The following is a 27,215-nucleotide window of genomic DNA, read 5'->3' as shown; positions in this document are numbered from 1 at the left end:
GGAGTTCTACCGAGGAGGAAGATATGGTAAATGAACCTTTGTTTCGTTTCCATTATAGCGATTTTCATTGAGCAAAACGATGCAAAATTAGCCATAAAACAGAAAGGAGAGCTGTCTGGGAGGGAACTGACATGTAAGGGGACGAAGAACATGAGTATGAATGCATATTCTGCCATAGCTCCGGAACTTCTGGACTGTGCTTCATCAAGCGTCGTTTGTAAACCACATGTTTTTGGCATGATTCTTTTATGCCGGGGGGTTGACAAAAGAGGGAGGCGATATCTTACCGGGGGATAGAAAGGTTCAAATGGGTAAAGGGGAGCGTTTCTCTTTCATTTGGAACGATAGCAGTTGTACAAGTTGTTTTATTTCTGAAAGGGGGAACAGGGTGGCCATTAAAAAGGGGAAGGATAGATAAAAAAGGTAAAAAGGCTTTGTGTCGATTAATAGGGATTACCGAGAAGAAGACAGATTTACAAGTGGTTGTGGGACAACGTGAGAAGAACTGACAAAGGGAGTCTACATATTCAAATGAAAACAAAAAGGTTTTGTTTCTTGCATTATGAGAGTTTTCGTTACAAAAACAGATGTACAAGTGACTGAGTGGCAAAGGGGCCCCGAGTGAGATCGAGCAATCAGCTAGTACGTTATTATTTTCCATGCAAAAATCTACGAAAAGAAAAACAAAAACGAAAGAAAATTTTTTTGACGTAGGACTACGTCTTTGTTTACTATACTGGGACTGGGTAGCACTTTGTGAAAACGAAAATAGAAGTGTAACGTTTGAATGAAAGATTTCAAATGGTTATAACTACTAAACTACTGAACGAAACTGAACAATTTATATGTCGTTGGATAGATAAAATGACCAGAAATTTTATAGAGGGTGAGAGAGCAGTTTTAAGGAGAGTGTAAGAGGGTGGGCTCCTATACAAATGAAACACAAAATTCCTCAAAACTCAAAAACTAATCAAGAAAATGGAACCAAATTTGGCGTTTGGGAGTTCTAGAAGGCAGCAATTTTTTCTATGGTGTACTGAGATCCCTTCCTTTTCTACGATGGGGGGCTCCCATACAAATGAAATACAAATTTCCTCATAACTCTAAAACTATTCAAGCAAATGGAACCAAATTTGGCGTTTGGGGGTTCTACAAGGCAAGAATTTTTTATATGGTGAATTGAGACCCCTTTCCTCGCTAGGAGGGGGGGGGGGGTTCCCATACAAATGAAATAAAAATTTTCTCATAAATCAATAGCTAATCAAGCAAAAGGAACCAAATTTGGCATGTGGGGGTTCTAGAAGGCAGGAATTTTTTCTATGGTGTACTGAGACCCATCCGTCTTTCAACAGGGGGGGGGGCTTCCAGACAAATGAAATACAAATTTCCCCATAACTCAAGAATTAATCAAGCAAAAGGAACCAAATTTGGCAGGTGGGGATTTTGGGAGGCATGAATTTATTTTATGATTTTATGATTTATCTCTCTCCAGCACTCAAAATAGACCATTTTAGTCGAAACTGCGAGCCAATTTCGTCTTCTATAAACCGAACGTTTAGAATTCGCGCATGTTTGAAATGTTTTCAAAACGTTTGTTTTCGTCAAATTAAAACAACAAGTGCATAGGGTGTGCGTCTTGCGCGTATGTGAAAATGAATAGAGTTACCAAATATTCAGATTAAAAATGAACTCGCCCAATCTGAACGAGCTGTTTTTCATATTAGCGGGGGTTAAGTGTAGCCCTTTTAAAGGCCACAAGCGAGTTGAAGTAAGATTATTGAAACATGCCAAGCTATGCCTAATCATATTTAAAACAATAATCTGTGGGCTGTTTATTCATTAGTATTTCGACCTTTATGATGCACACAAGTGATTTTTAAAAGAAATCTGTATGTCTCAATGGTTACAGTTGTTGTACTTAGTTGATCTAATGATCTAATATACTGCCGTGAATCGCATAACTGTCCCATTTATATAGGAAGCTCCATAGAAAATGGGAAAATGGGACTGATATGCGAATCACGGCAATATAGTCCTACGTCACCCTTTTGTACAACCCTTAGGGCTGTATACCTAGTAGTTTTTGGCCGATTTTCGGAAATTCCATTGTTTGAATTTTCATTTCTTTTTCGTGCTAGAAGCATTCCAGTGCGGCGGAACAACTTCAGCGGAATAAAACGCCGCTCCTGGAAAACCACGATTTTCAAACCACGATTGCCTACCTTTTTCTCAGAAACTATTGGAACAAACTTTTTTTTTTGTTTTGTTGGTAGTAGTTTGGCAAAGACTTTTATAACTTTTGAGTTTCGTAAACAAAATACAGCTTGAGAAAAACGAAAAAGAAGACAAATAAATGACAGAAAAAATAAAATTTTGTCGGAGGCTGTTAGAGTCAATAGGATCGTAGCACTGACCCCGCACTGTCCTGTATTCTAACAGCTGGCTGCGAAGTATTTTTTTCTCTGCGGTATTGCTTTTTGCTTATTACCGCAAGCGGTGGATGCCGTAGTATTCCGTATCGAAATTTTTCTCGTTTTTCACCGTTTATTGCGAGGTTTCCAGGTCTATAATAGATGCTAGAGTAATCCTAAAGTATGTATATGTAAGTGGCTTTGTCCGCAAATAAAACTACTAGGACGTAATGCCAATGAAGTATTCCGCCACGCACACATATAAAGATTTTTTGACATTAGCTGTGGCCCTCGCTGAAGCTGTTTGCAGTAGGAATAATATCAACAACATCAAAGTCCAAACTCCAGGATTTTCTCTTCCACTCTTTGTTTCCCTCTCACTCCTACATAAACGAGCTAACGTCATTCTCGTTAGTGACGAAACCGCAAATTTCTTCATGTAATAATGAGGAAAATTCAAAACAAAAACTGTGCAACAATTGGGCGTGAGGTGTGCAATAATAAGATTTGAAGCTTATTTTGGTGTGCAATAATTGGGTCCAGAGTTGCTATGCAACGTATTTTACACGGTTTTTGTAAGGAATTCCAAACAGATGGCTATGGGAACCTATTTTATATTGGACAACAATGGGCAATTTACCCTACTGCTGTAGAAGTAAGTTGCCTTTTTATAAAGCATCACTGAACTCCGAAAGTTTAACTCTCGCTGTACTTCAATGACATTTCCTCTGGGTGTCCGTTGTAAGTAAGTGTACGCAGACGATCTGAAATTGTATCTAGGTGTACCGTATCTGCTGGATGTGCTGGCTCTGTACTATTTCCTAGTGAGACCACTTTTAGAAAACTCCAAACTCATATCCTATCTGGACTCAACTATCAACTATCATCTAACCTAGATTTTAAGTATTGAACGCGTATAGTCTAGCATTACGTGGTCTTTCCCGGTGACATTCTGCGAACTTGCCTCCGTGTCCTGACCGCAGTCGCTTTATGCGAGCTTGATACCATAGAACGTCGCAGGAAAATTCAGAAATGCTCATTTGGTTCAATTATACAGTACCAGTACCAGTAAACAGTATCGATCACCAGGGCCAAAACGCGGAACCTTGCTGTCGGCCTGCCTCTGCTTCTGCTGTTACCTTACGGTCGCGCAGCACCATTGGACGGTCAGAACCAGGCTTCCGTTTGACACTCTCGCCTTTCTCCGGAAGGGAGAGGACATTGTAAATGGCGACACAAAATGCCTCACGATGCCCAACTTCTTCGCTTCAGGATGAAAATGGCATTACGAACAAAGCATCGAGAGTAGTTGCTTCACGCTCGGTTTTTTTATTTTTTTATTTGTTTTAAATTATTTTTTTTCCTTTTTCTTAAAATTTAAGGTTTTCTAAAGAGTTAGTAACCACCAAATTTCAATCAGGCATTCTTTGCTGGTTATATTGCAATATTGCAATATCATTACAGTTCAGATAAAAGAAAAGCACTTGAGATTATATTTAACTGCAAAAAATTAAATCCAAAAGTTAAATTGTATCAATACAGCAATAAACAAAATGGGTTTCCTGCATGTTGCAAAAGCTTGAGCCCCACCTCGTACCAAAGTCCGGGCACGTCAGTGTTCATTTTGTGAAAGTAAAAACCAAATCGTAATTCATTACAAGTTTATCCTCGGGGGTAGTTGCCTTGGGTGCATTTATCTTTGCGTGTTGCCCGGTGCGTGCCCGCTATCTTTCAATCGACTTCTAATTGACCGGTCATCAGGAAGTTTATACTTGCAGTTCACTCGAGCTGACGAACGCTATGAGACCCTGCTAGTCAGACCCGACCCGGTGCTGCCACTAGATGTTTGGCTCTGGCTATCTTTTCGCAGGGGCTGCGTGCGCCGGTGCACTTTCCGCTGGTACGGGAAAAGATAGGACCAACCAAACTCATCAAATGTTGCTGCTCTCGTACGGTGGACTTGGCTGCGGCTAAGCAAGAATCCGTAATAAAATATCGCTCATAATTACCGGCGCTTGATTTTACGATTCACATATAAATTCTCCCTTGGCTGCTATCGGGCAGCGCTGAATCGACGGACTAATAGAGCGTCAATACCTACCGTATTTATCTTCACTTCGGATCGCTTATTGCACCACGCGGTTCTATCTCATAAATTAGCTTTTCATAAAAAACCTCAATTTTGCCCGTCATTCATCCTTTCGTCAGGTTCGCGTCGTTCTACCGTCGTCGTCCATTCGGATTGTTCCGTTTGCTTCGTGATGGAGAGTAATTTTCAGCTATCAGCGCGCTAGTGAGTGGTGCAAAACGGCCGGCGCAATGCTGCAGATCCTTTCGGCTGTCCGCTGCAGCAATTGATATGGTGGCGTTCCCGCGTGCAGATTAAAAGTATCTACCAGGGCAACTTATACTTGAACTGCAGCAACTTTTCCGCTCATTCATTCACTCACTGGTCGGCTTTTAACTTACTTTTCGTCTCCTTAATATAAGGGAATAGGGTGCGGTGCAGTTTTACAACTCAAAATTTTTAATAAGCGGGATAAAATATTACGTAAAATTTCTGAAACGTGCTACAGACTTTTACAATTTTTGACTATCCCGGTTTCTCTTTAACGGATGCATATTAGCTGCAGCTTTAAAGCTCAATGTAAGCTGGCCTGTGGTCAGCCTGCCAGATCGGTTGTTTAAAAATAATAGTCCCCCCTGCCGGGCAATGCTTTTAGCTTCGATCGTAATTATAAATCATCTCATTTCGACTCAGAGGCTTTTCAATTTGATAAGATGATTATTTAATTATCGTGTTTGTTTTTTCGGTTCCTCTGTGCCAGCCAACCAGCCAACCAGCCAACCACCACCGACTGGGTTCTTACTGTTTTCGAGGAGGGGGAGAGATGGCGCGCAGGAGATCATGTGGCCTGCCAACCCGAGCCCGGATTCGCTCGCCATCATCATCGCCGGTTGATGGTTCGGCGTCCGAGGCCAGAGATGTATCATAAAATAAGTAAGTTCCGCTGGCACTATTATTAAAGTGTCAGTTTGTGTGGCATAAACAGGACGGAATTGTGCTCGGAAATAATGGCCCGGAATTCTATCTGGTGAGCTGATGAGTTCGGTTCGAATTTTGTTGCTCTTCGACAGAACCAATTAGGCGTATAAAAGGGTTTCATTATTATGGCGAAAAGCAAAGCAGCATGTCATTGAACCATGAACTTACTCATTCAGGTATAGTACAATTAACTGAGCTTTCCCGGTGAAAATGGTAGGACACAATAGTCACCGGAAGGTTTTTATTGTCCAACGTTTAAAGACAAACATAAACAAGTTCACAAACATGTCAAACATGTTTAACCTGGTATAAAACGCAAATATAAAACAACGTTACCATAAGACAAACAAAGATCAATATATTTTCAAATCATAAAATTGTTCATTTATTACTAATCAATCACGATTGCACGATTGAATACGCAACAGACAACCAGGTCACCCAGTGACAAAAGCATCTTTGTTCTATTGTCCAATCATTCCAATTTTCTTACCGACGTAACGATAGAGACTTAAACGCTTTCATTTCCTGAATAGGTTTTAATTGTATAATTTTTATTAACCAGGTAGTAGCTGTTGTGTTTTTGAATAAAGTACGTAGAGAGTTGCAGATGAAAAGAAGGAAGCAAAAAATCGATTCAGCACACAAAGAGATAGAACGTAATTACTTGAGCAAAGTCATGTTTGCCAAGTGAAATTTTATTGCAATCTATTATCTTTTATTTATCCTCCTTTTATGTCTCTAGCTCTTACAATTACCAGCTTTCGTGAGCACATTGCTAAAAGAAATTTTGAATTGTCTAAACAATTTATAGCGCGACAAAACATTAAGTTATTTTGATCTAATTTCTACGACACTGGTAGCGGCCAAAACGGATCTTCGTTTTTTTCAGCCGACAGTAGACAGCATTTTAGAGAGCTACTTTATGTTCCACCCTGTAGCCAAGTCGGCTAATACTGGTTGGAGTTACAATTTTCAACGTTTAAAAATTGGAAAATCATTTTTTGAAATTTTGTATTTTTGTTGAATATTTGTGACACGGAATGTTTGTTTCCCCAAAGTTGCACGGAGGGATCTTCTTCTGTTTGTGGCTGGCTTCTTCCAGTGAAGGCTCTCGGGATGGTTCAAAAAAGCAAGAACGTCGCACCCGTCGGTACGAAATGGCTCATCTTTCGGTTCTCGGTAGGAGCCAATGTTGCAAGTTGTCGCGCTTATCGCCATCATTGTCTGTAAAAGGAACCTGACATGACAAACGTTGATGTATCACTTATAATAAAAGCATCGCCACGCTCCGAATCACTGAAAGGTGTTACGATCTCCGTTGTTGCAGTGTTATAGCACGTTCCAGAGTTGAAGCCCATCGGGTGTACCCGATCTTACCTGTACCTACATTTCTGCTATTTTTTATATTTTGAAACATCATTGCGTTGTTAGACCCGCTGGTTCCATTATTACGCACTCGCTGCGCTGCGAGAAGTTGAAATTCCCGCATTAAAAGACATGACTTCGGGAAAGATTAATCTAAACACCCGTTCGCTCGGGTCGGTCGGGTTGGCCTTTTGCACCAAGCGGAACGACGCACTTACCATCTCTCTGCCGTGCCGTGTCATGATCGATATGATTGCGGATGGAGTGAGCCTTATAAAGTGTTAAATTATTAGCTTTACTGTCGCTGGAGCAACGTATGCTAGTCGATAAGATCTTGTTTTTGACAAACCGACTCCGTGTCCGACTTTGACTGTTACTGTATATGCCCTCAGTAAACATCAGCTAAAGTAACTATGTTAGAAGAAACTGTAAAAGAACTCTAGATTCGACGACATATTAGAAGCTAAAAGTAGGTATCGTATACCTACACATGCGTTTAAGTTTATAAAGTAACCATAACATTAAAATTTTCTGAATTTTTTGGAGCGTCTTAGTAGAATACGAAACCTAAAATTAAAAAATTAAAAAACTTATGCAGTTTAATTCTACTATGTATGTAATACATAGTAGAATTAAATTGGATAAGTTTTCTTATTTTTTAATTTTAGATTAAAATTTATTCAATCTCAAACTGCAATGAAGATAAAAGTAGTCAACTAAATCAGGATCAAACAAATTCCACTTTCTAAACAACGTACCATTGTTGTACCGGCTGGAATGGAATGCATTTCGGATTAACCACAGGATTGACAGGCACAAGTTAGGTAACCTATGGCAAGCTTCAAACTGCGAAAGCATTGTATTTAACGAATCGAATTTCCATATTTAGAACAGTTACCTGCAAATCTCGGTCCTCCAATTAGTTTTAAGTAGAACAATTTGGACCAAATTTAGCGTAGAATCATAAATCAATTTAAATTTGTATCAATTTATTCAATGGCACATCCTTCTCATTCGTTGTTATTCAATGTTCCGTTTCCCATAAGCTGCTTTCATCGCCAACTTCACGAAATGAACCACACGTTCCCAAGACCCACCCATATGCGAGGCGTTCGATGGGATGAATACCTGTTTCGTGGTTGAGGTGTGAATGCTGGACGTAAGTGAGTCGCATTCGGTTAGCGTGTACACCTTGGCTTGACGCTTAACAGACACACACCTAAGAGAGAACGAAATATTTGGAGGGAAAATTTAGAGGGATCATCAGCCCGAACTCGACATTATTACCTGCAAACCACTGTAGCACCGCTTTAAAATAGTGACAGGTAACTAAACCAGGCCAGTATATAACGTTACCTTTATGTTTACGAATGAATGGCAAAATCCGTTTCCTCAAACATTCTTCCATGTATACATTTGATGGTATTGCATTGCAAACTTTTTGACCGGGAAGTTGCTTGAAATCCATTTTCATGCATTTTTCGTCGTCGATTACAATACATCCGTTGACTTTCGTCAACGGCTCGTATGAACGCCTAGCACGCTGCTTGGCTACCAAATTCTGCTTCAAGTGCCATTTCGAATCTTTACTGGCACTGTAACCCGAGCAGGAACGAAGAGCAAAATAATATAAAAACAAAATCAAACTGTGTTATAATGCTAAATTTTGTTATTGAATAGATATGGAAATACATTGATAACCCATTTTGTTATTGAGTAGGTATTTAAAGTGGTTATAAGATGAGTTTAATAACTGATTTTGTTATCATACCGTAAAACGAAATTCGATACCTATATTTCATAAAATTTTATTTTATTGATTAAAGATATTTTAGATTATAAATATTTTATAAAATGATTTTTTAACATCTCATATGCTACTGCATTTGTTATTCAATACCTTAATAATACTAAAATATGTTATTCCAAACTTTATATTCAAATAACACAAGTAGTTATTCTTTTGGCCTTAAAGGAGCAAAATTTTGATATTATTTTTTGTTATTTTACCAACTATGTCAGCCAAAACAAGACCAAATTTTGATATGAGTCGTTCGATTTCCATAACACATTTTAAAATTATTTTGCTCTTCGCTCTTGCTCGGGTTGCCATGGGTCTCTGGTAGCATCCCGTAGCCCTTCAAGAGTTTGTGCGACTGCTATTTGCGGTTGCAAACATCTTTTAGGCAGGACGGTACTCAAGCAGCTCTTCAGCGGTGTACTGTATATTCTGTAAAGCCTTAATGGAGAGTTCATACTACATAAAATAAATGAGTTCTGTTCACACATATATGTTAAAAAAAGTTTTCATTCACAGAATTTAACTATTGGTTTTAAAATCCATCAGTACGTTAATTTTATAGAAGCCGTCAATAGTTGTATCTTAAAATGGAGGCTAAATTATAATTTCCTGAATAAATTTTCCATTCGATTTCTTTTCATGTGACGTCACATAGATTCATACCCCCCCCCTCCCCCTACGTCACAAATCGTCACGATTAGGTCAACCCCCCCCCCCTTCTTCTTCTTCTTCAGCAGCATAGAGCCGGGGTGGCTCGTGCTGTTTCAAGCACTCGTCTCCATTCAACTCGGTCTTGGGCCACTCGTCGCCAATTTCCTAGTCGTCTCAGAAGTCGCAAATCGCTCTCGACCTGGTCGAGCCATCGTGCACGTTGGGCCCCCTGTTCCTGGTGCCGGTTGGGTTGTTGAAGAGGACTATTTTCGTCGCACAGTCGTCCGGCATCCTTACGACGTGTCCGGCCCACCGTAGCCTGCTAACTTTCGCTAGATGTACGATGGGAGTCTCCCCAAGCAGTGCCTGTAGCTCGTGATTCATACGCCTCCGCCACTCTCCGCTTTCAGTTTGTACTCCGCCAAATATCGTCCGCAGCACTTTCCGCTCAAACACGGCAAGGGCGCGTATGTCCTCCGTAAGCAGCGTCACGGCTTCAAGTCCATAAAGAACTACCGGTCTAATAATGGTTTTGTACATTGTTAGCTTCGTGCGGCGGCGTATGCTTCCTGATCGTAGCGTTTTACGAAGGGCAAAGTAGGCCCGATTTCCCGCTTGGATGCGCCGCTGGATCTCATTACTAGTGTTGTTGTCCGCGGTCACCAGCGATCCCAAATACACGAACTCTTCTACCACTTCTAGTTCGTCGCCGTCAACGGTTACCGTCCGTGGGAGGCGCACATTTGTTTCCTTTGAGCCTCTTCCTTTCATGTATTTGGTCTTCGATGCATTTATTTTTAGCCCAATTCTCCTAGACTCCGCTTTCAGTCTGGCGTAGATTGCCTCCGCCGTCGCAAAGTTCCTGGCAATGATATCGAAGTCATCTGCAAAGCCTAGAAGTTGGCTACTCTTGGTAAAAATCGTGCCTCTCGTTTCGATGCCCGCTCGTCGGATCACCCCCTCAAGAGCGATGTTGAACAGCATGCAGGATAGACCGTCACCTTGTCTCAACCCTCGTCGCGTCTCGAAGGGACTCGAGAGTGTCCCAGAGATGCGTACGAAACACATCACTCGATCCAATGTAGCTCTGATCAGTCGCGTCAGTTTGTCCGGAAAACCGTATTCGTGCATTATCTGCCATAGCTTGTCTCGATCGACTGTATCGTATGCTGCTTTGAAATCAATAAAGATGTGATGCGTGGGCACGTTGTACTCCCGACATTTCTGCAAGATCTGCCGGATAGTAAAAATTTGGTCCGTAGTTGCGCGAGCCCCCATGAAACCCGCCTGATAATTCCCTACGAAACCTTGTGCTATCGGTGACAGCCGGCGTAACAGGATCTGGGAGAGTACCTTGTAGGCGGCATTTACCAGCGTAATACCACGATAGTTGCAGCAGTCTAGCCGATCACCCTTTTTGTAGATGGGACAAACCACTCCTTCCATCCATTCCTCCGGTAGCTTTTCCTCCTCCCAAATCCTCGAAATAACCCAGTGTAGAGCCTTTGCTAGCGTTTCTCCGCCATGTTTATAAAGCTCTGCCGGTAGGCGGTCCTTCCCAGCGGCTTTATTGGTCTTCAGCAACCTGATTTCTCGTTTGACTTCTTGGAGATCAGGTGCTAGGACATCACTATCTTCCATGGGCGCTCCTAGGTTAATTTCCGTTCCGCCTCCTTCTGCGACTTCGCCATTGAGGTGTTCATCGAAGAACTGCTTCCACCTGTCGACCACCTCGCGCTCGTTTGTAATTAGATTCCCTCCCTCGTCCCTACACATGTCAGGTTTCGGTGTGTAGCCCTTCCGAGTTTGGTTCACCTTCTCATAAAACTTGCGCGTGTCATTAGCTCGGAATAGTTGTTCTAATTCTTCACGATCTCTGTCCTCCTTTTGGCGCTTTTTTCTCCTCAGGATCGTGGTCAACTGGTTCCTAGCTCGTCGGTACTTGGCCAGGTTCTCTCTAGTGGCAATACTTAGATAATTTTTCCAAGCATTTTTTTTCTCCTCCACCGCTTGTTGGCATTCCCCATCAAACCAATCATTTTGTGTACTCCGAGGCTCAATACCTAGTGCCGCGGTAGCGGCCTCTCCAATGGCCGAGCGTATTCTGCCCCACCCGTCTTCGAGGTTTGAAGCACCTAACTCCTCGGAAGAAGGCAGTGCCTCATTCAGTACTCGCGTGTAGTTCTCGGCAGCTTGTGGGTTATCTAGCTGCCTGATGTTCAGCCGAGGAGGGCGGCTTTGACGTGTCCGGTATACGGTGGACAGCTTTGAGCGCACATGTACTGCTACTAGGTAATGGTCAGAATCGATATCCGCACCCCGACGGGAGCGTACGTTCGTGATGTTAGAGAAGAACCGGCCCTCTATGAGAACGTGGTCAATTTGGTTCATTGTACATTGGTCAGGTGACCTCCAGGTGGCTTTGTGGATATCCTTGCGCGGGAAAAAGGTGCTTCGGATCACTAGGCCTCGGGAAGCTGTGAAGTTTATACATCGTTGGCCGTTATCGTTTGTGTCGGTGTGCAGGCTATGGGGTCCTACCACCGGTCTATACATTTCTTCCCTACCGACCTGGGCGTTCATATCCCCGATGACGATCTTGATGTCCCGTGACGAGCAGCTGTCGTACGTTGCCTCTAGCCTCGCGTAGAACGCTTCTTTCTCATCGTCGGGTCTACCTTCGTGCGGGCAGTGCACGTTAATGATGCTATAATTGAAGAAACGACCCTTTATCCTCAATACACACATTCTCTCGTTGATCGCCTTCCAATCTATCACGCGATCCTGCATTCCGCCCAGCACTACAAAGCCCGTTCCCAGTTCGTTGGTAGCGCCACCGCTCTGGTAAAACTGGGCCTTTCCGCCACGTATCTTCCATACCTTCTCTCTTTTGCGACAGATTTCCTGCAGAGCTACGATGCCGAGTTTGCGGGGTTCCAGCTGTTCAATCAGCACCCGCTCGCAACCTGCGAAATTTAGCGATCTGCAGTTCCAAGTCCCGAGTCTCCATTCGTCGTCCTTGTTCAGTCGCCTAGGTCGATGCCGAATATTCCGCTCCGAATATGCTTGAATGTTGTTAGTTTAAGTTTATTTAGGTGTGTAGCCGTACTGGGGCAACACTACCGAGTCTCGCGATGGGGCTGCCATCTTATAGTGCCGAGACTCACTACCTCCTTCCCGGTTAGTATACGACCTTAGTTTCCACTGGGGTTGGTTACCCGATCTCCGCTAAGGTTGCTCGTATTCCGGCTGGTACCACGAGGAGGTCGGGATCGGAGTTGCTGGATAAGAGGCTAACGACCACTATGGGGTCTATATTCCGCATTATCCGGCCGTTTACCAACCTCCCCCCCCCCTCCCCCTATAAGCGTTACGTACTTTATGGATGCCCCCTTAAATATTAACTAGCGAAATAAATACAAATAATGAAAACGAAACAGAAGAGATTTATCAAAAATTGAGCTAAAGTTATCAGAAAAGAGTGATAAAAACACCAGAGGAAGTAAAAAAAATTAACACACTTGATTAGTCATAATTCGGTGAGATTAGATTATTATAAATTGAGAATACGTCTATTGGAACAACATAAGATTTGCAAAATGAGTGTACTGTTTGCTACCTAGAACGACGAGTATCGTTCTAAAAAGCCATAATAGTAATTCTATACAACTTGTCTGCGCTTAATTTCTTTAATTAGTAATTAATCCGATAAACGCAACAGTATTCTTCTATTACAAATGCAACCAGCAATCTTTTATTAGTAAAAAAGAACTAATCAAATCAGGCTAACTTCATTACTAATTCCATCATCGATTTACTTCCGCTAAATTGGGGCTACTGCCAGCGAAAGTCACAGGGGGAATCTGCAGACTGCAAGCAGGACGACATCCTTCGTCGAGCAACCGGGGAAAAAATCGCAGCTCCCCCAGTTGACGGCATCTTAACGGCAGAATCAGACGTCTCATTGCGGTCAACGACGTGTCCATCCGATTGCATGGCTGGTGTGTAGTATAGCAACGGTATTGATTTTCGTCAACTGTTCTTCCCATGTTCGGGGGGTGTCCCTGTTTCGCATAAATTCTTTCCTTAGACGGAACGGAACGGAACGGGGGACGCTGCGATACCGGACAAAATCTCCGAGGCCCATTCGTCTTGCTTTAAGGGAAAATCGTATTTATTAAGATATATTTTCACTGTATGGCTAGGGCTGGTAGCCCCAGCCGAATGCAGTTTTCTTAGACCAGCTGCAGATTGGAAGCAAAGTTGGTGCCCTGCCAGACGGACGTTAAATGGAAACTAAATTATAAGCTTTGGTGAGACGGTAGAAGCCCGGCCAGCCGGCCAACGAGGGCAAGAGATAAAAAGGGGAGGTATGTTTGTATCTGTATGGTTGATAATAATTTATTTGATTAAAGCGTTTCGTATCGATGACCTTTTGGCCGTTGCTAAATGACGGTACATTAGCGGGGAGCTTGGCTCGGTTGTGCATCGGGTTTCCAGCCGTAAGGGGCGTGTTGCAATAAAATAAATCAAATTAGACAATCCTCGATGGACTGAGTACAAGGTGCAATTTGCGGTTGCTAGACCGTAAAATTGATTTCACTTGAAAGTGAAAGGATTATGGCAGATTTTTACTAATAAACAGGAATGTTTTGTGAATTAAAAGTTTGTAGTCACATGAATATCTATATCGTGACATGCAATACCTAATTTGAAATTATATTATTATATGAAATTATAGAACGGTAACCACATCACTTTTCTAACTATTATTCGGCCTTCGTCATCTGCGTACACAAAAACATTATAATAAACAACATTAGGTGCACATGTTATAAATAAAGCTTAAATTTAAACTTACACATTTTACATACATCTAAACTAATTTTTCTATCTCTCAAGTTTCTGCATAGGTCATTTCTCTTTGCACAAACGTGCCAGCGGATTTCGCGCAACATGCTTTTGTCGAAAAGTTTAGTCTCAAGTATCAATCTTTTGCCAATATAATAAGGCCAAAATATGAGTTAAAGTTTTTCTATAAAATCAATTGTCTGTGGGCTTTATAGCCTGAAAAATGAGTGTACGAGTTGAGTTAACGCTTCTAGCACGAAACAGAAATGGGAATTCAAACAGTGGAATTTTCGAAAATCAGCCAAAAAATTTTCTTTCCTTTTTGTTTTTTTTTCGTAGATTTTTGCATGGAAAATAATAACGTATATATTAAAAGCAAGAATAGATTTCGTTTTCACGTTTAAACTTTAAGTAGAAATGCCTAAAATCCATATTTTTTTGCTCGATTAAAAAATTCTTTTTGTTTTTCTTTTCGCCCCTACCCCCTCGCCTTCAGTGGTCCAACACCGAAGGGACAAAAACTTTTGAATATATTTGTAATCGCCTAATGGACTATTCCGACAAAATTTTGGAATGTCAATGGGTTCACTTGTGTCTCCGGTAGTTTCAAATATTTTGCTGGAGCGTATTGAACAGGCGACCTTGTAGAAACTAGAACAATGTGGTGTAAAAACCTGTTTTCTATATGCGCTATGTAGATCACTGTTGCCAAACTTTACTGAGGAAAAATCCGAAGTTATATCACTGAAGAAATGGGTGATCACTTTTTAACACATTTGTTTTATCGGTAATATCATTGATTGTATTAAGAGGAAATTAGTAATTTTTGAATTAAACCAATTTCATCGACTTGTTAGCGTTGTTGTCGTCTATTTTTGTAGCTGTTTTGACACCTATATTTTGATATCGTAATTTAGTCGCTTTTTTCATTTTTTTTTGTTATCTCTGCATTGCATTAGTTGCAATTGTTTTTCAATCGCCTTTTCTCGTCGTCCTGTTTGTTGTCAAGAAAACCAAAACTACCACAAAAGGCGATCATTAAGGCTGTCACAGTGGCCTTGTAACCTAATTCCCTACTAGCATATAAAAAAGGCAATCAAAATGTTATTTTCTTTACTGTCTTTTCGTCAATCTGTTGTCGTTTTTCTGTCCTATATTCGTCGTCCTTTTCTGCATATATTATCATTTTTTGGAGCTTTTTAAATGTTTTTTTTTTGTTTTCTATCGTATTTGTTGGTTTTTTGATGGCCCTTGATGATTTTTGCCACTGTTTTGGCGTGTTTTCTTCGGTTTTCTGTCATATTTTTTGCATATTTTGTCGTGTTTTTGATGCTTTTTGAATACCTTTTTATCGTGTTTTTTTTTTATTTTTTCGCTGTTTTGGCGTCTTTTCCTTATCTTTATCATGTTTTCATGTTATTTCCGTTGTCTGTTCGTCTATCGTTTTTTTGACATCCATTTTTGGCATTTTTCGTTGATTATCTCGTCGGCTTTTGACGTTTTAGTCGTTATTGTTGTTGCTGTTTTGGCATTCTTTCTTTGTTTTTTTTATTGTCATCTTTCCGTCGTCTTTATCATTGTTTCGCCCGTTGTCTTTTTGTCGATTTTTGCAATTTTCTCGTCGTCCTTTTTTTGCTAAGAAGATAAAACCGATCGTTTTACTTTCTTTTCGTCATTCTTTCATTACCGTTCTCTCGTATATATTTCATTTTTTATTGTCTTTTTTGCCTATTTTGTCATTTTCTGCAAACTTCTTTTTTGTCATGCTGTACTAGTTTTACTGTTACTGACTTTTTCGCGGTCAAACGTAGACTCTATTTTGATTAAAGCAGAGGAGCTTTTGGTGCGAAAAATGTTAGACTGAATACTGGGAAAGTTTCGATCTGCGGCTAAAAGTATATTGGGTTAGTTTGTGGCAGTGGAACTCCAACCCACAATTTCTCGATTAGTACTCGAGTGCTTTATGCATTTAAACTATACCACACCCATGTATTAATTAGTCTCAGATCTAGTTTTGTTCCTTCCAGTCCAAGCATTCCATCTTTCGCACACATACCCTCCCCCGGTAACGGTTATTATTTGTAACATGGCTGCTCTTTGCTTCTACCGCTAGAAGATAGACGATTATCGACTGCATTGTTGTAGAAGCCAACAGTCTGGTGCCTACCGTCGTCGAGGCACAACGGTGTCAAACCACACCAGGTGTGTTTTTCGTTTTATTGTTACTGAGTTTTTCGCGAAATTGTGAGTTGGAGTCCCACTGCCACAAACTAACCCAATATATTCAGTCTAACATTTTTTCGCTCCAAACGCTCCTCTGCTTTAATCAAAATGTTGTTCTAGTCCGTGTTTCACCGTCTTGTTATCACCCAGCTAGCATCAACTCGTATGTCAATGTACGAAAACTATCGTAAATATCTCCTAACAAACTCGAAATCGTAAATAAAGCTGGATAAAGCGGGATCAAGTTGATTTTCTGTCGTATATAATGATAATGACTGACATACATACGATTTTCAGCACAAAATAATCGGATATTATCGTATTTAAATACTTATATAGTCGTAACGCTCAAAATTATTCGCAATCATGCCTCCAAAATAGTACGGATATGCCAATTTTGCGCATGAAATACGATTCATTTAGCATGCATATCTGTACGTAATGCTGATTTTTACCTTTTTTATACATATGAGAGGGTGAGAAGGAAAGGGGTGTAAGTGACAAAATTGAAAAAATCGAGATAATGGTAGGAAACGATACTTTGAGCATGGTTTTATGCATGCTAGAAAATTCACGTCAAAATTTTACCGTTTAATGGCTTTTTTTAAAATCATGAAAAAACAGCAAAATAAAAGTTGGTTTTCACTTGGAAGGAAAGGGGTGTAAGTGCATTATATGAGCAATGCCAGCTCAACTAACAAAACGGTTTGTCTCGAATATTTTGGGATGAAATTTTGCTGATGTGTTGGACGCTACCCAAGGATTCATTTTCCATGAAACATAATTATTTTCGTCTGGAGTAACTTTTCAAAAAGGCGTATTTATAAATATTTTTTTTTTCAAAATATATCTTGAAAACTACTTTATTTGTTAGAAATGATGTCAACGGAAATTAAGTGTATTTTCGAAAAAAAAACTCTGAAAGAAAAAACTTTGCAAAATCAAAATAAAAAGCATAAAACGTGAATTATCTCAAAACATGTCCCCTCAGATTCGTCTCATTTGTATTAATGATAAGTTAAAACATGTTCTAAAATCTGGCGAAGAGCTACTAATGGGCACTCAATCGGATTTTTTGTTTTATTCTGACAATTTTTCAAAAATTTCCAAATATTACTTATTTTTGGAAAATTAAAAAAAAAACATTAAATTCTTCGCATAACAAATTAAACAAATTAGAGTGCTCTAAGCAGGCTACCACTATAGCCGAGAATAATTGAACAAATTACGTCATATAAACTTATTTCTTAAGTTCAGCCGTTCTGAAGTTAGGCTATTACAAATATTTTATGAAGATTTTGATTCTAAGATGTCAGGCCACCGAAGAAATGGGGGGTCGCGAGAAACAAACAATGAGATTGTTCAGAATAATCTGATCGAATCGGCATCACTGCAATAACGAGTGAAAGATGCAACAGCGCTATCGTCCTATCGTCTTATCGTCGTGTTTCGAACATTGCACATCGTAGCGATTTTGTCCCGAGTGTGCACATATACATTGCTGCAGCAAGTCACGAAGAACCGAAGAACAAAATATACATGCTTATGTACCGATATACATTGTAAACTGTAGATATAAGTGGCCACTAGTTTTAATTTTCCGACGAGTTATCGTTTGACTATCGATTAAATCAGACCAGGATAAAATTAAATTATTTTTCTAATTCGAACCCTCCAGTCTCGCGTTAAAACCGGTGAACCGGAAAACCCTTCAGGCTCCGCCGACGATAAGGAGCCGGACCGTGTCGAGTCTCGTACATCAATCGGTCCTTCGAACCGGATGGACCACCGGTAAAAAAAATCTAGAGCAAGATCATAAGTTGGCGCCCCACAGTAATACAAAACCGTCGGCAAACAAGTGGAAGCCGAATGTGTTAGTGAGCTCTAATCGTGATTCAGACTATAGAAGCAAATTTGCCTGTTTCAATTGTAAGGGCGGGCATTATATAAACGAGTGCCGCAACTTTTTGTCGAAATCCCCAACCCAACGTTTTCAACGAGTGAAAGAACTTAAACTGTGTGTAAATTGCTTCAGCAACCGTCACATTGTCGCCGAGTGTAAAAGTGGTACGTGTAAGGAATGTGATCTTCGTCATAATACTTTGCTACATTTTGAAACGAAGTCAACGGATGCGAACACCGACACGAAGTCCAATCCCGTTCGTGTCGAGTTGTGCACAATGCTTCAACCAGTCCAGTCGTGTGAGCAATTTAACTCTGCCTCGATGAATACGCACGGACCAGAGGCGTATTGTTTTCCGAGCGAAAGTACAGTGTCAAAAAAGGTTCAGTTGATGGCAGTAAACGATCAAGCATTGTTGCACACTGCTTTAGTACAGGTTCGCAGCAGTAGTGGTGAACTTCAAGAATGCCGTGCTGTTCTCGATTCGTGTGCGATGTCGACGTTTATGACAACTGCGTGTGCAAAGAGGTTGCGACTTAAAACCTTTTCATCGAACGTGTCTGTTGTTGGATTTGGGGGAGCAGGAAGGCAAATTACAGAATCAGTTGTCGCCCATGTTAGTTCAAGGTCATCTTATTTCGAATCGATGGCTGAATTTTTGGTTACCCCTCGAATCACAAATAAATTACCGTTGCGATCTTTTGATATTGCCAATTGGAATATTCCCGACTGGATAGATCTTGCGGATCCACAGTTTAATAAAACAGTGAAAATTGATATCCTTTTCGGAATCGTTGAATGGGACAAAATGATGCTGTTTAAGTCCTATACACTATCGAAAGAGCTTCCGACCTTCCGACAGACAGTATTTGGCTGGGTTGCAGGTGGTCATGTAAAGGAGAGAGATAGTTACCCTCAAGTGCAAGTGCTCTCAGTGACGAATGAACAATTAGACAAACAAGTTTCGAAATTCTGGTGTATCGAAAATTACGGTTCCGAAAATAGTTGGTCCATCGAAAAACAAGCCGCGGAAGATCATTTTGTATCGAACCACAGTCGTGATGTTACAGGTCGGTATACTGTAGCGCTACCGTTCAGAAGCATGGAAATTGACCTTGGAGACTCTAGACATATGGCTCACCGCAGGTTCCTTCTTTTGGAGGCGAGACTCACGAAGGATCAGAAACTTTATGCTGATTATAAACAATTTATGCAGGAGTTCATCGACCTGGGCCATATGGAACAAATTGGCACGTTCAACCCAGTAGAGTTGCAATCGGAAAAGCAGTATTTTTTGCCGCATCATGCTGTCAAACGCCCAGATAGTAGTACGACGAAACTCAGGGTGGTGTTCGATGCTTCGGCTAAAACTAGCAATGGAAAATCGCTGAATGATCAACTTATGGTGGGACCAACGTTGCAACCCCAGCTTGTCGATACGCTGCTTCGCTTTCGAAGGTACAAGGTCGCGGTCACATCCGATGTTTCGAAAATGTTCCGACAAATTTTAGTACGCAAAGAAGATCGACGCTTCCAGCAGATTCTTTGGAGATCCAGTACCAAGGATGAAATCGGTGTTTATCAGTTAACGACAGTTACCTATGGTACTGCCAGCGCCCCGTTTTTGGCAGTCCGGACACTAATGCAGATTTGTGAAGATGAAGCAGAGCAGTATCCCCTTGCAGCAGAAGTTGGCAAGAAATCGGTATACGTCGACGATGTTTTATTCGGTGCTGATACGGTAGAGGAAGCACGAGAGTTGAAAGGGCAACTAGCTGCTATGCTCGAAAAGGCAGGATTCGAGTTGCATAAGTGGTGCTCAAATAGCAAAGAGGTGTTGGCTGATATTCCCGAAGCCAGGCTGGAGCAAAAGGTACTGCTGAACAAAGAAGGTCGAACTAAAACCCTTGGGTTAACTTGGCAACCCGATGAAGATGTATTCAGTTTCGAAGTTATGTCAATTGCCTTTGACGAAGGAGTACCGACCAAACGAAAAATTCTCTCAGACATATCAAAGTTATTCGATCCACTTGGCCTAGCAGGACCAGTTATTATGACGGGTAAACTCATCATGCAAGAACTATGGAAAGAGAAACTAAATTGGGACGAGCCGCTGGAAGCTGGTATAGAAAACATGTGGAACGAGTATCGACTACAGTTACAGACGATGAACACAATTCGGATTAGTCGCTGTGTACTTCCATTGTTGCAAACAGAATTTGTAGAACTTGCTGGGTTCTGTGATGCATCGCAGAAGGGCTACGGAGCATGTTTGTACTTAAGGTCACGAAACTCGCAAGGTCAAATCTCCATTCGTTTACTATGCTCAAAATCTCGCGTCGCACCTATCAAGGGAAATCGAACCACGATTCCGCGTCTAGAGCTATGTGGAGCTCGTTTGCTCGCTCAATTAGCAGATAATGTAAGACGATCCCTACCAGTTACCGTGAACCGAGTTCGTTTTTGGTCCGACTCCACTATTGCTCTCAGCTGGATCAACACTTGCCCCAGTAAACTGGATGTTTTTGTATCAAACCGTGTAGCTGCAATACAACAGCTGTCCGACCCAAGCGAATGGTGTCACGTCAGCACGCATGACAATCCGGCAGATTTGGTCTCACGTGGAATTATGCCCCAAGAGCTTCATTCATCTAAACTGTGGTGGTGTGGACCGCCATTCCTACGTAAAAACGATATCGTCTGGCCAAAGGGAGTGCAGCTGGTTGACCCCATGCAGCTGCCAGAATTGATCCAGGTTACCGCCATGCCCGCAGTGGTCGAAAGGCTGCATTTATTCGACAATTGCAGCAAGTACAACATAATGCTTCGAGTCGTCACGCGTATCAAGCGCATGTTCCAGAATCGTCAGCGTAGTGCAGAGAATCAACGTCGTGGAGAGTTTAGCGCAGAGGAAATGCGATACGCCAAGCTTACAATTGTTCGTCTCGTCCAGAAGGAGAGCTTTCCGGAAGTATTCGCCCAATTACGAGAGGAGGTAACATCGAAGAACCATTCGCTAATACCGCTTTCTCCGTTTGTAGACAACCACGGACTACTGAGGGTCGGTGGACGTCTATCGAAATCGGCCTGCTCATATGATACAAAACACCAGATGATCCTTCCCAAGAACCATCCCGTCACAGGTGCAATCATCCGGTCTTTCCATGAGTCCAATATGCACGCCGGTATTCAGGTCACACTTGCTGCAACCAGAAGGGAATTTTGGATCATCAGAGGAAGAAGCGTGGTCAAGCAGGTCATCAAGAGCTGTGTCGTTTGTTTCAAGAGCAATCCCCGTCCAATTCAATAGTACATGGGTGATTTGCCAGCTTGCCGTGTGGAAGGACAGTATCCGTTTTATCGAGTCGGTATCGATCTCTGTGGACCAGTATTCTTGAAGCAACGCAATAAACGTTCCACCGTCGAGTATAAAGGATGGATTGTGCTTTACATTTGCCTGGCAACAAAAGCGATCCACCTCGAGTTGGTTAGCGAGTTATCAACCGCAGCATTTTTGGCATCATTCGATCGTTTCGTTAGCCGTCGAGGTAGACCTATTGCAGTTTGGACCGACAACGGCACAAATTTTGTTGGCGCCGCTAATTTGTTGAAAGAATGGGAGTAGTTTTTTAAGAGTTTCGACAACCAAGACGACATTCTACGAGCCTACGGCAACAGTGTCGAGTGGCACTTCAATCCCCCAGAGGCACCGCACTTCGGCGGTATTTGGGAATCAAACATCCGTCAAACCAAGGTGTTATTGTTGAAGCATACAGCAGCAGCAGCTCTGAGTTTCGAAGAGTTCTCAACCGTTTTGTGTCGAATTGAAGCGGTTTTAAATTCGAGACCGCTCACCCCGCTATCGGACGACCCAGAGGATTTTGAGGCGTTAACTCCGGGACACTTTTTGGTATTTCGATCTTTGAACGCTGTCGCACGTCCCGTAGTCATCGATCAACGTAAGCATCCTAGGCAACGAAATGAACACATCACCGCTATCATTCAGCACTTCTGGAATCGTTGGCAATCGGAGTATCTTTCGTCGCTACAAGTACGATACAAGTGGCACAAGAAGGTAGAAGTCGAAGTAGGTCAACTTGTGCTCATCAAAAAGGACAACATGCCAGTTCAGAAATGGCTACTTGGCCGTATTATCGAGGTCATCCCTGGTACCGAAGGTGTTGTACGAGTCGTCGACGTCAAAACAGAGAATGGAATTTTGCGAAGACCTGTATCGAAGCTGTGCTTTCTACCCATCGACCCAGAGCAGAGTTTCGAAAGGGACACCTTTCAACGGCGGGAGGATGTTCAGAATAATCTGATCGAATCGGCATCACTGCAATAACGAGTGAAAGATGCAACAGCGCTATCGTCCTATCGTCTTATCGTCGTGTTTCGAACATTGCACATCGTAGCGATTTTGTCCCGAGTGTGCACATATACATTGCTGCAGCAAGTCACGAAGAACCGAAGAACAAAATATACATGCTTATGTACCGATATACATTGTAAACTGTAGATATAAGTGGCCACTAGTTTTAATTTTCCGACGAGTTATCGTTTGACTATCGATTAAATCAGACCAGGATAAAATTAAATTATTTTTCTAATTCGAACCCTCCAGTCTCGCGTTAAAACCGGTGAACCGGAAAACCCTTCAGGCTCCGCCGACGATAAGGAGCCGGACCGTGTCGAGTCTCGTACAGAGATTTTTTTAAAGTGAGACACTTCTGTACTATTTTCCCTACTATCAGAAAGGCTGCTATTACTAAAACCGTTTCCCCGAAGAAAGTAATATTTTTAGTTACTCATATCGTGATATATAACGTATACGCATATACGCTAGCCCCGCAGATGACAAAATTCTGAACTATTTTTCATACCACCTTGAAGGTAACAATCACTTGTATAAACTTCTCGAAGACCACTACTTTCTAGGTACCGTAAGTTACAGCGTATACTATAATATTACATATACGGTAGCGCCACGTAGTGAGGCAATTCTGCACTATTTTCTATACCATCTGCAAGGAGGCTATTACTCAAACAACTTTGCCTAAGAAAGTAATACCTTAGGTTTTTTTTTGGGTACATTCTCCACTGCGACCAGTAATTTGATCTATTGTGGCAATACCTTAGGTTACATGAATTATAAGCTATAGCAAATAACACGAGTTCGCATATACACTAGCGCTGCACGTTGAGAATATTCTGAACTATTTTCAGTGTCATTTCCGAGATGACAGTCATTTGAACGACCTTCAAGAAGACTGCAACTTTCTAAATAGTCAGTAGCGTAAGATACAGCCTATACAAGAATATTACATCTGCACTAGCGCCATGTAGCGAGAAAATCCTGAACTACTGCTGCCTGCCCGCTAACCTACCTTTCAATGAAGACGATTATAATATGATTCCAAGATTTGCACTTGCACCCTTTTCACTCCAAGCAGTAATTCCCTATAATCGCTTGGAATGAAAGGGGTACAAGTGCATAACTGAGAAGGAAAGGGGTGTAAGTGCAAATAACATTTTCAAAACTATCTTATTAATCCCGAAAATCATAGTGGTTTTCCAAGATTTCAATATAATTTAATAAAGTAAAGCCAACACAACCATAGTGCGTCATTAGTTTTCTATTATATAATCTGACGAATTTTCTAGACGATGTTAACTTTGGATCTGATTTTCTCGAAATTTACTTTTTGTCACTTACACCCCTTTCCTTCTGACCCACTCAATAATATGAAAATGCTAGCTGGGCATCTCTTGATCACCCCTTTTATATCTATTTATAGCTATTTCATCGTTTTTGTATTGTCCTTTTTGGCAGTATTTTGCCTTTTTTTATTGTATTTTCACGGCCGTTTCGTCATTTCATTCACGTCTTCTTTTCGTCATTTTATTACTCTCTTTTCGATACCTTTTCACCGTAGTTGTGACATCTCTTTCTACCATATTTCTGTCGCCTTTTCTTGGTCTTTTTGCTATCTTTTTAACGTATTTTCGTCTTCTGTTCGTCGTTTCTTAAAATCTACTTTTGACATTTTTTGTCGTTTTTTGCCATTTTTCTAATCTATTTTGTGCTCATATCTTTTTGACATCTTCAATCGTCTTTTTATCGTGATTTTTGATGTCTTTGTCGTATTTAATCATGTTCTTTGGAGGGGGTCAGTCCCGGCGTAGTGGTTAGCGTTCACAACTCTCACGCCATGGACCCGAGTTCAAATCCCAACCCCGCAGAAGTCACGAATGATCCAAAACGGGTTAAAGTGACTATGATCTAAACAAAAAAAAAGATCCTGTTCTTTTGTCGCAGTTTTGGTTTCTTTTGTCTTCCTATTGTTATCTTTTTGACTCCTTTTCGCCGCTTTTTTGTTGTCTCTTCTCGTATTCCTTAACTTTTTGTTACGTATTTGTCGTATTTTTGTTCTTACTTTGTATCGTTTTTATTGACATTTTTCTTGTTGTTTTGGCATTTTCTAGTCGTCGTTCAGTCGGCTTGTTTGTGTCATCTTTTCATTGCCTTTCCTCGATTACCGTTTTAATGTTGTCTCTTCGTCACTTTTTTTTGTCAATTATTCGAATGCACTGTTTGTTGTCAAGACAACAAAAAGGTTACCTGGTTACTACCATTTCATCTTCGTCTATAGCATATTTCGTCACTCATTTGAAGCTTTTTAGATCTTTTTTTGTCATATTGTTCGTTCTATCGCTATTTTGGCGTCATTGCATAGCATTTACATGTTGTTTCTGTCGTATTTTTATTGTTTTTCGCTGTCTTTTTGTCAATTTTTTATCGTATTTTCGCCTTCTTCCCGTAACAGTAGTAAACCCTCTTTACTATGTTTGCTTCTTTTTCTCAGAAGAACTTTATATGAAACTTTCATTACTATTCATTTGAATCTAGCGTACTTGTGAGTTTTATAACTGACAGAAATTTTCAACCATTTTCTTGAAGTTTATAAAAATCGTAGATCCGAGTACTTGATCGGTAGGTCCGTAGAAAATTCCTAAATCCGTACATCTGGCATCACTGATGTTAATGATTGTCTGTTAATGATTGACAATGTCCTACTCACTGGCAAAACAGCGGTAGCAGCCAGATGGAAGGCGCACTTCCAAACGCTGTTGAATGGAGAGGTAAACATGGAGATCAGTAGGAACAGGATAAGAATTGTGAGCGATAGTCAATCATTGTCAGGATATGGAAGGAAGAATAAATGCCGAAGGAGTGGTTGGATGGTCTCATTTACCCTCTTTGTGAAAAAGGGCGTCGACTCGAGTGTAAAAATTATCGAGGCATTACATTGCTCAATTTGGCCATATGGTGCTCTTCCGTATCCAGTTCTGTAGACTTAGCGGAGTCCTTCGACGGTGAGTGTCAAGCTAGTTTTCGTTAGGGTCGCTCCAAGACGGATGAAATGTATACCCTGCAACAATTACTAGACAAGTTCCGAGAGTACTTATTGCAGACTCATAATCTGTTTGGGGACTTTAAGGTGGTGTACGATTCAGTGTACGATACCGAAATGAGTAGCGACAGATAATGCTAGAACATGGTTTTTCGACGAAACTAGTTAAGCTGATTCGTGTGACGCTAAACGGGCAGCCAAATTGGTACGTACCATTAAAACCGCCAAAACGAAGAAGGTTGCTGGCAGGGAACGTGGAAATCCAAATACTGTTGGTACCTAGGTGGAGCTGGATGGGGAACGATATGAAGTAGTGGAGGAATTCATATACCTTGGTACGCTCGTAACATGTAGCAACGACATATACCGCGAAGTAAAATGACGAATTGCAGCCGCGAATTGAGCTTTCTACGGTCCTGTACGTAGCCAGCTGAAGTCCTGTAGTTTGCAAATTCACACAGCGTAACTGGCATTCTACCGAACACTAATCCACGGGTTTAAGTATGAAAATATGCTGATATAGTGAATGCAATGTTGCAAATTCTCATCACGATGAAGGCTCATCACCTGCTCGTCAGCGATTTGAATTTTATCAACTAGCAACTCGATCGTATCCTGATTGCTCGCGATGGATCGCCGACGCAAAAACTGATGAGCAAAATATGAATGGATTACGCTCGCAAATACTCGCTCGGTATCTCTGTCTCACACTCATCGCTAATCATCGTTACTTGCTGTCATCCAACCAAGAATGTATTTTGCGATGAAACTAAACAAGCATATTTTTTGGCAAATTACAAAAAAAAAATATTGCTCGTTCAAAAATAAAACGATATTCGTACCACATATAATAATTAGTAACTTGCCAGACGTCAACATATACTTGCGACGCCATACACATGGCGACATACACATACGACACCAGTAACTTCAAGCGGCACACGAACAAACAACATGGTTTCAAGATTTAGTTTCAATGAAATGCAAACCTGGTGCAATATTATTATTATTATTTGGTGGCTAAAAGGTTCGAAGCTATGAAAAATAATACATCTTCTTGTGTGACTAACGATGAAGGTTGATAATAAAAATATCGTCGGCCACTGTTCAACATTTGATTCTGCCAACAAGTCTGAAAAATCGCTTGTATATTGTAAACATTTGCAAACGTTGCTGGTGCTTATCATTGTCACGAAAAAAAGATTTATGCTGCACTAAACGTGAATGTAGAAAAATTATGAATAACATGTTGAAATAATTTTATGAGATTAAAAGTCTTCTGGGTGTAGAAGAACGTTAATGTTTTGAAGCGCATTTAAGTATTCTGTCGCAAAAATGTATATTCCAAGTACCTCAGGTGCTAATAGTCGAACTAAAAAACCCAAAAACCAACATAAGTGTTAGGTACAAGTTTTTTTGACGGAATAATTCAATATCCGTTAGCGCTTTTGCCTGTTTTCCAAAATTGATAAATCATAGCTACTCATCGCGATGAGTAAAATGCGAGGTTTTCGTTTTTGATTAACATCACTAGCGATCAAATCAT

The 27,215-nt window shown here is 41.0% G+C and overlaps 1 protein-coding gene across 1 annotated transcript; it reads left to right on the top strand.

The window, feature by feature from the left end:
• The first annotated feature begins 19,491 nt into the window (after positions 1–19,491).
• On the top strand, positions 19,492–22,599 carry LOC128735484 (uncharacterized). Its single transcript, XM_053829966.1, has 3 exons — positions 19,492–21,447; positions 21,565–21,741; positions 21,880–22,599. The coding sequence occupies exons 1-3, from the start codon at positions 19,492–19,494 to the stop codon at positions 22,597–22,599; spliced, it is 2,853 nt and encodes a 950-aa protein (XP_053685941.1).
• The last annotated feature ends 4,616 nt before the right edge of the window (positions 22,600–27,215 follow it).

This window comes from Sabethes cyaneus, chromosome 2 (genome assembly GCF_943734655.1).
Source record: "Sabethes cyaneus chromosome 2, idSabCyanKW18_F2, whole genome shotgun sequence".
Taxonomy (NCBI): Eukaryota; Metazoa; Arthropoda; class Insecta; order Diptera; family Culicidae; genus Sabethes; species Sabethes cyaneus.
The sequence above is the reverse complement of the archived record's forward strand: the minus strand, read 5'-3'. Positions and strand labels throughout refer to the sequence as shown.

What these genes read in the sequence shown, in the direction of transcription:
- LOC128735484 (XM_053829966.1), top strand. Translation starts at nt 19,492, where the DNA reads ATGGAACAAATTGGCACGTTCAACCCAGTAGAGTTGCAATCGGAAAAG. An exon ending in ATATGCACGCCGGTATTCAG is followed by an intron (nt 21,448 to 21,564) that starts GTCACACTTGCT and finishes CCAATTCAATAG; the next exon opens with TACATGGGTGATTTGCCAGC. An exon ending in AAGCGATCCACCTCGAGTTG is followed by an intron (nt 21,742 to 21,879) that starts GTTAGCGAGTTA and finishes GAATGGGAGTAG; the next exon opens with TTTTTTAAGAGTTTCGACAA.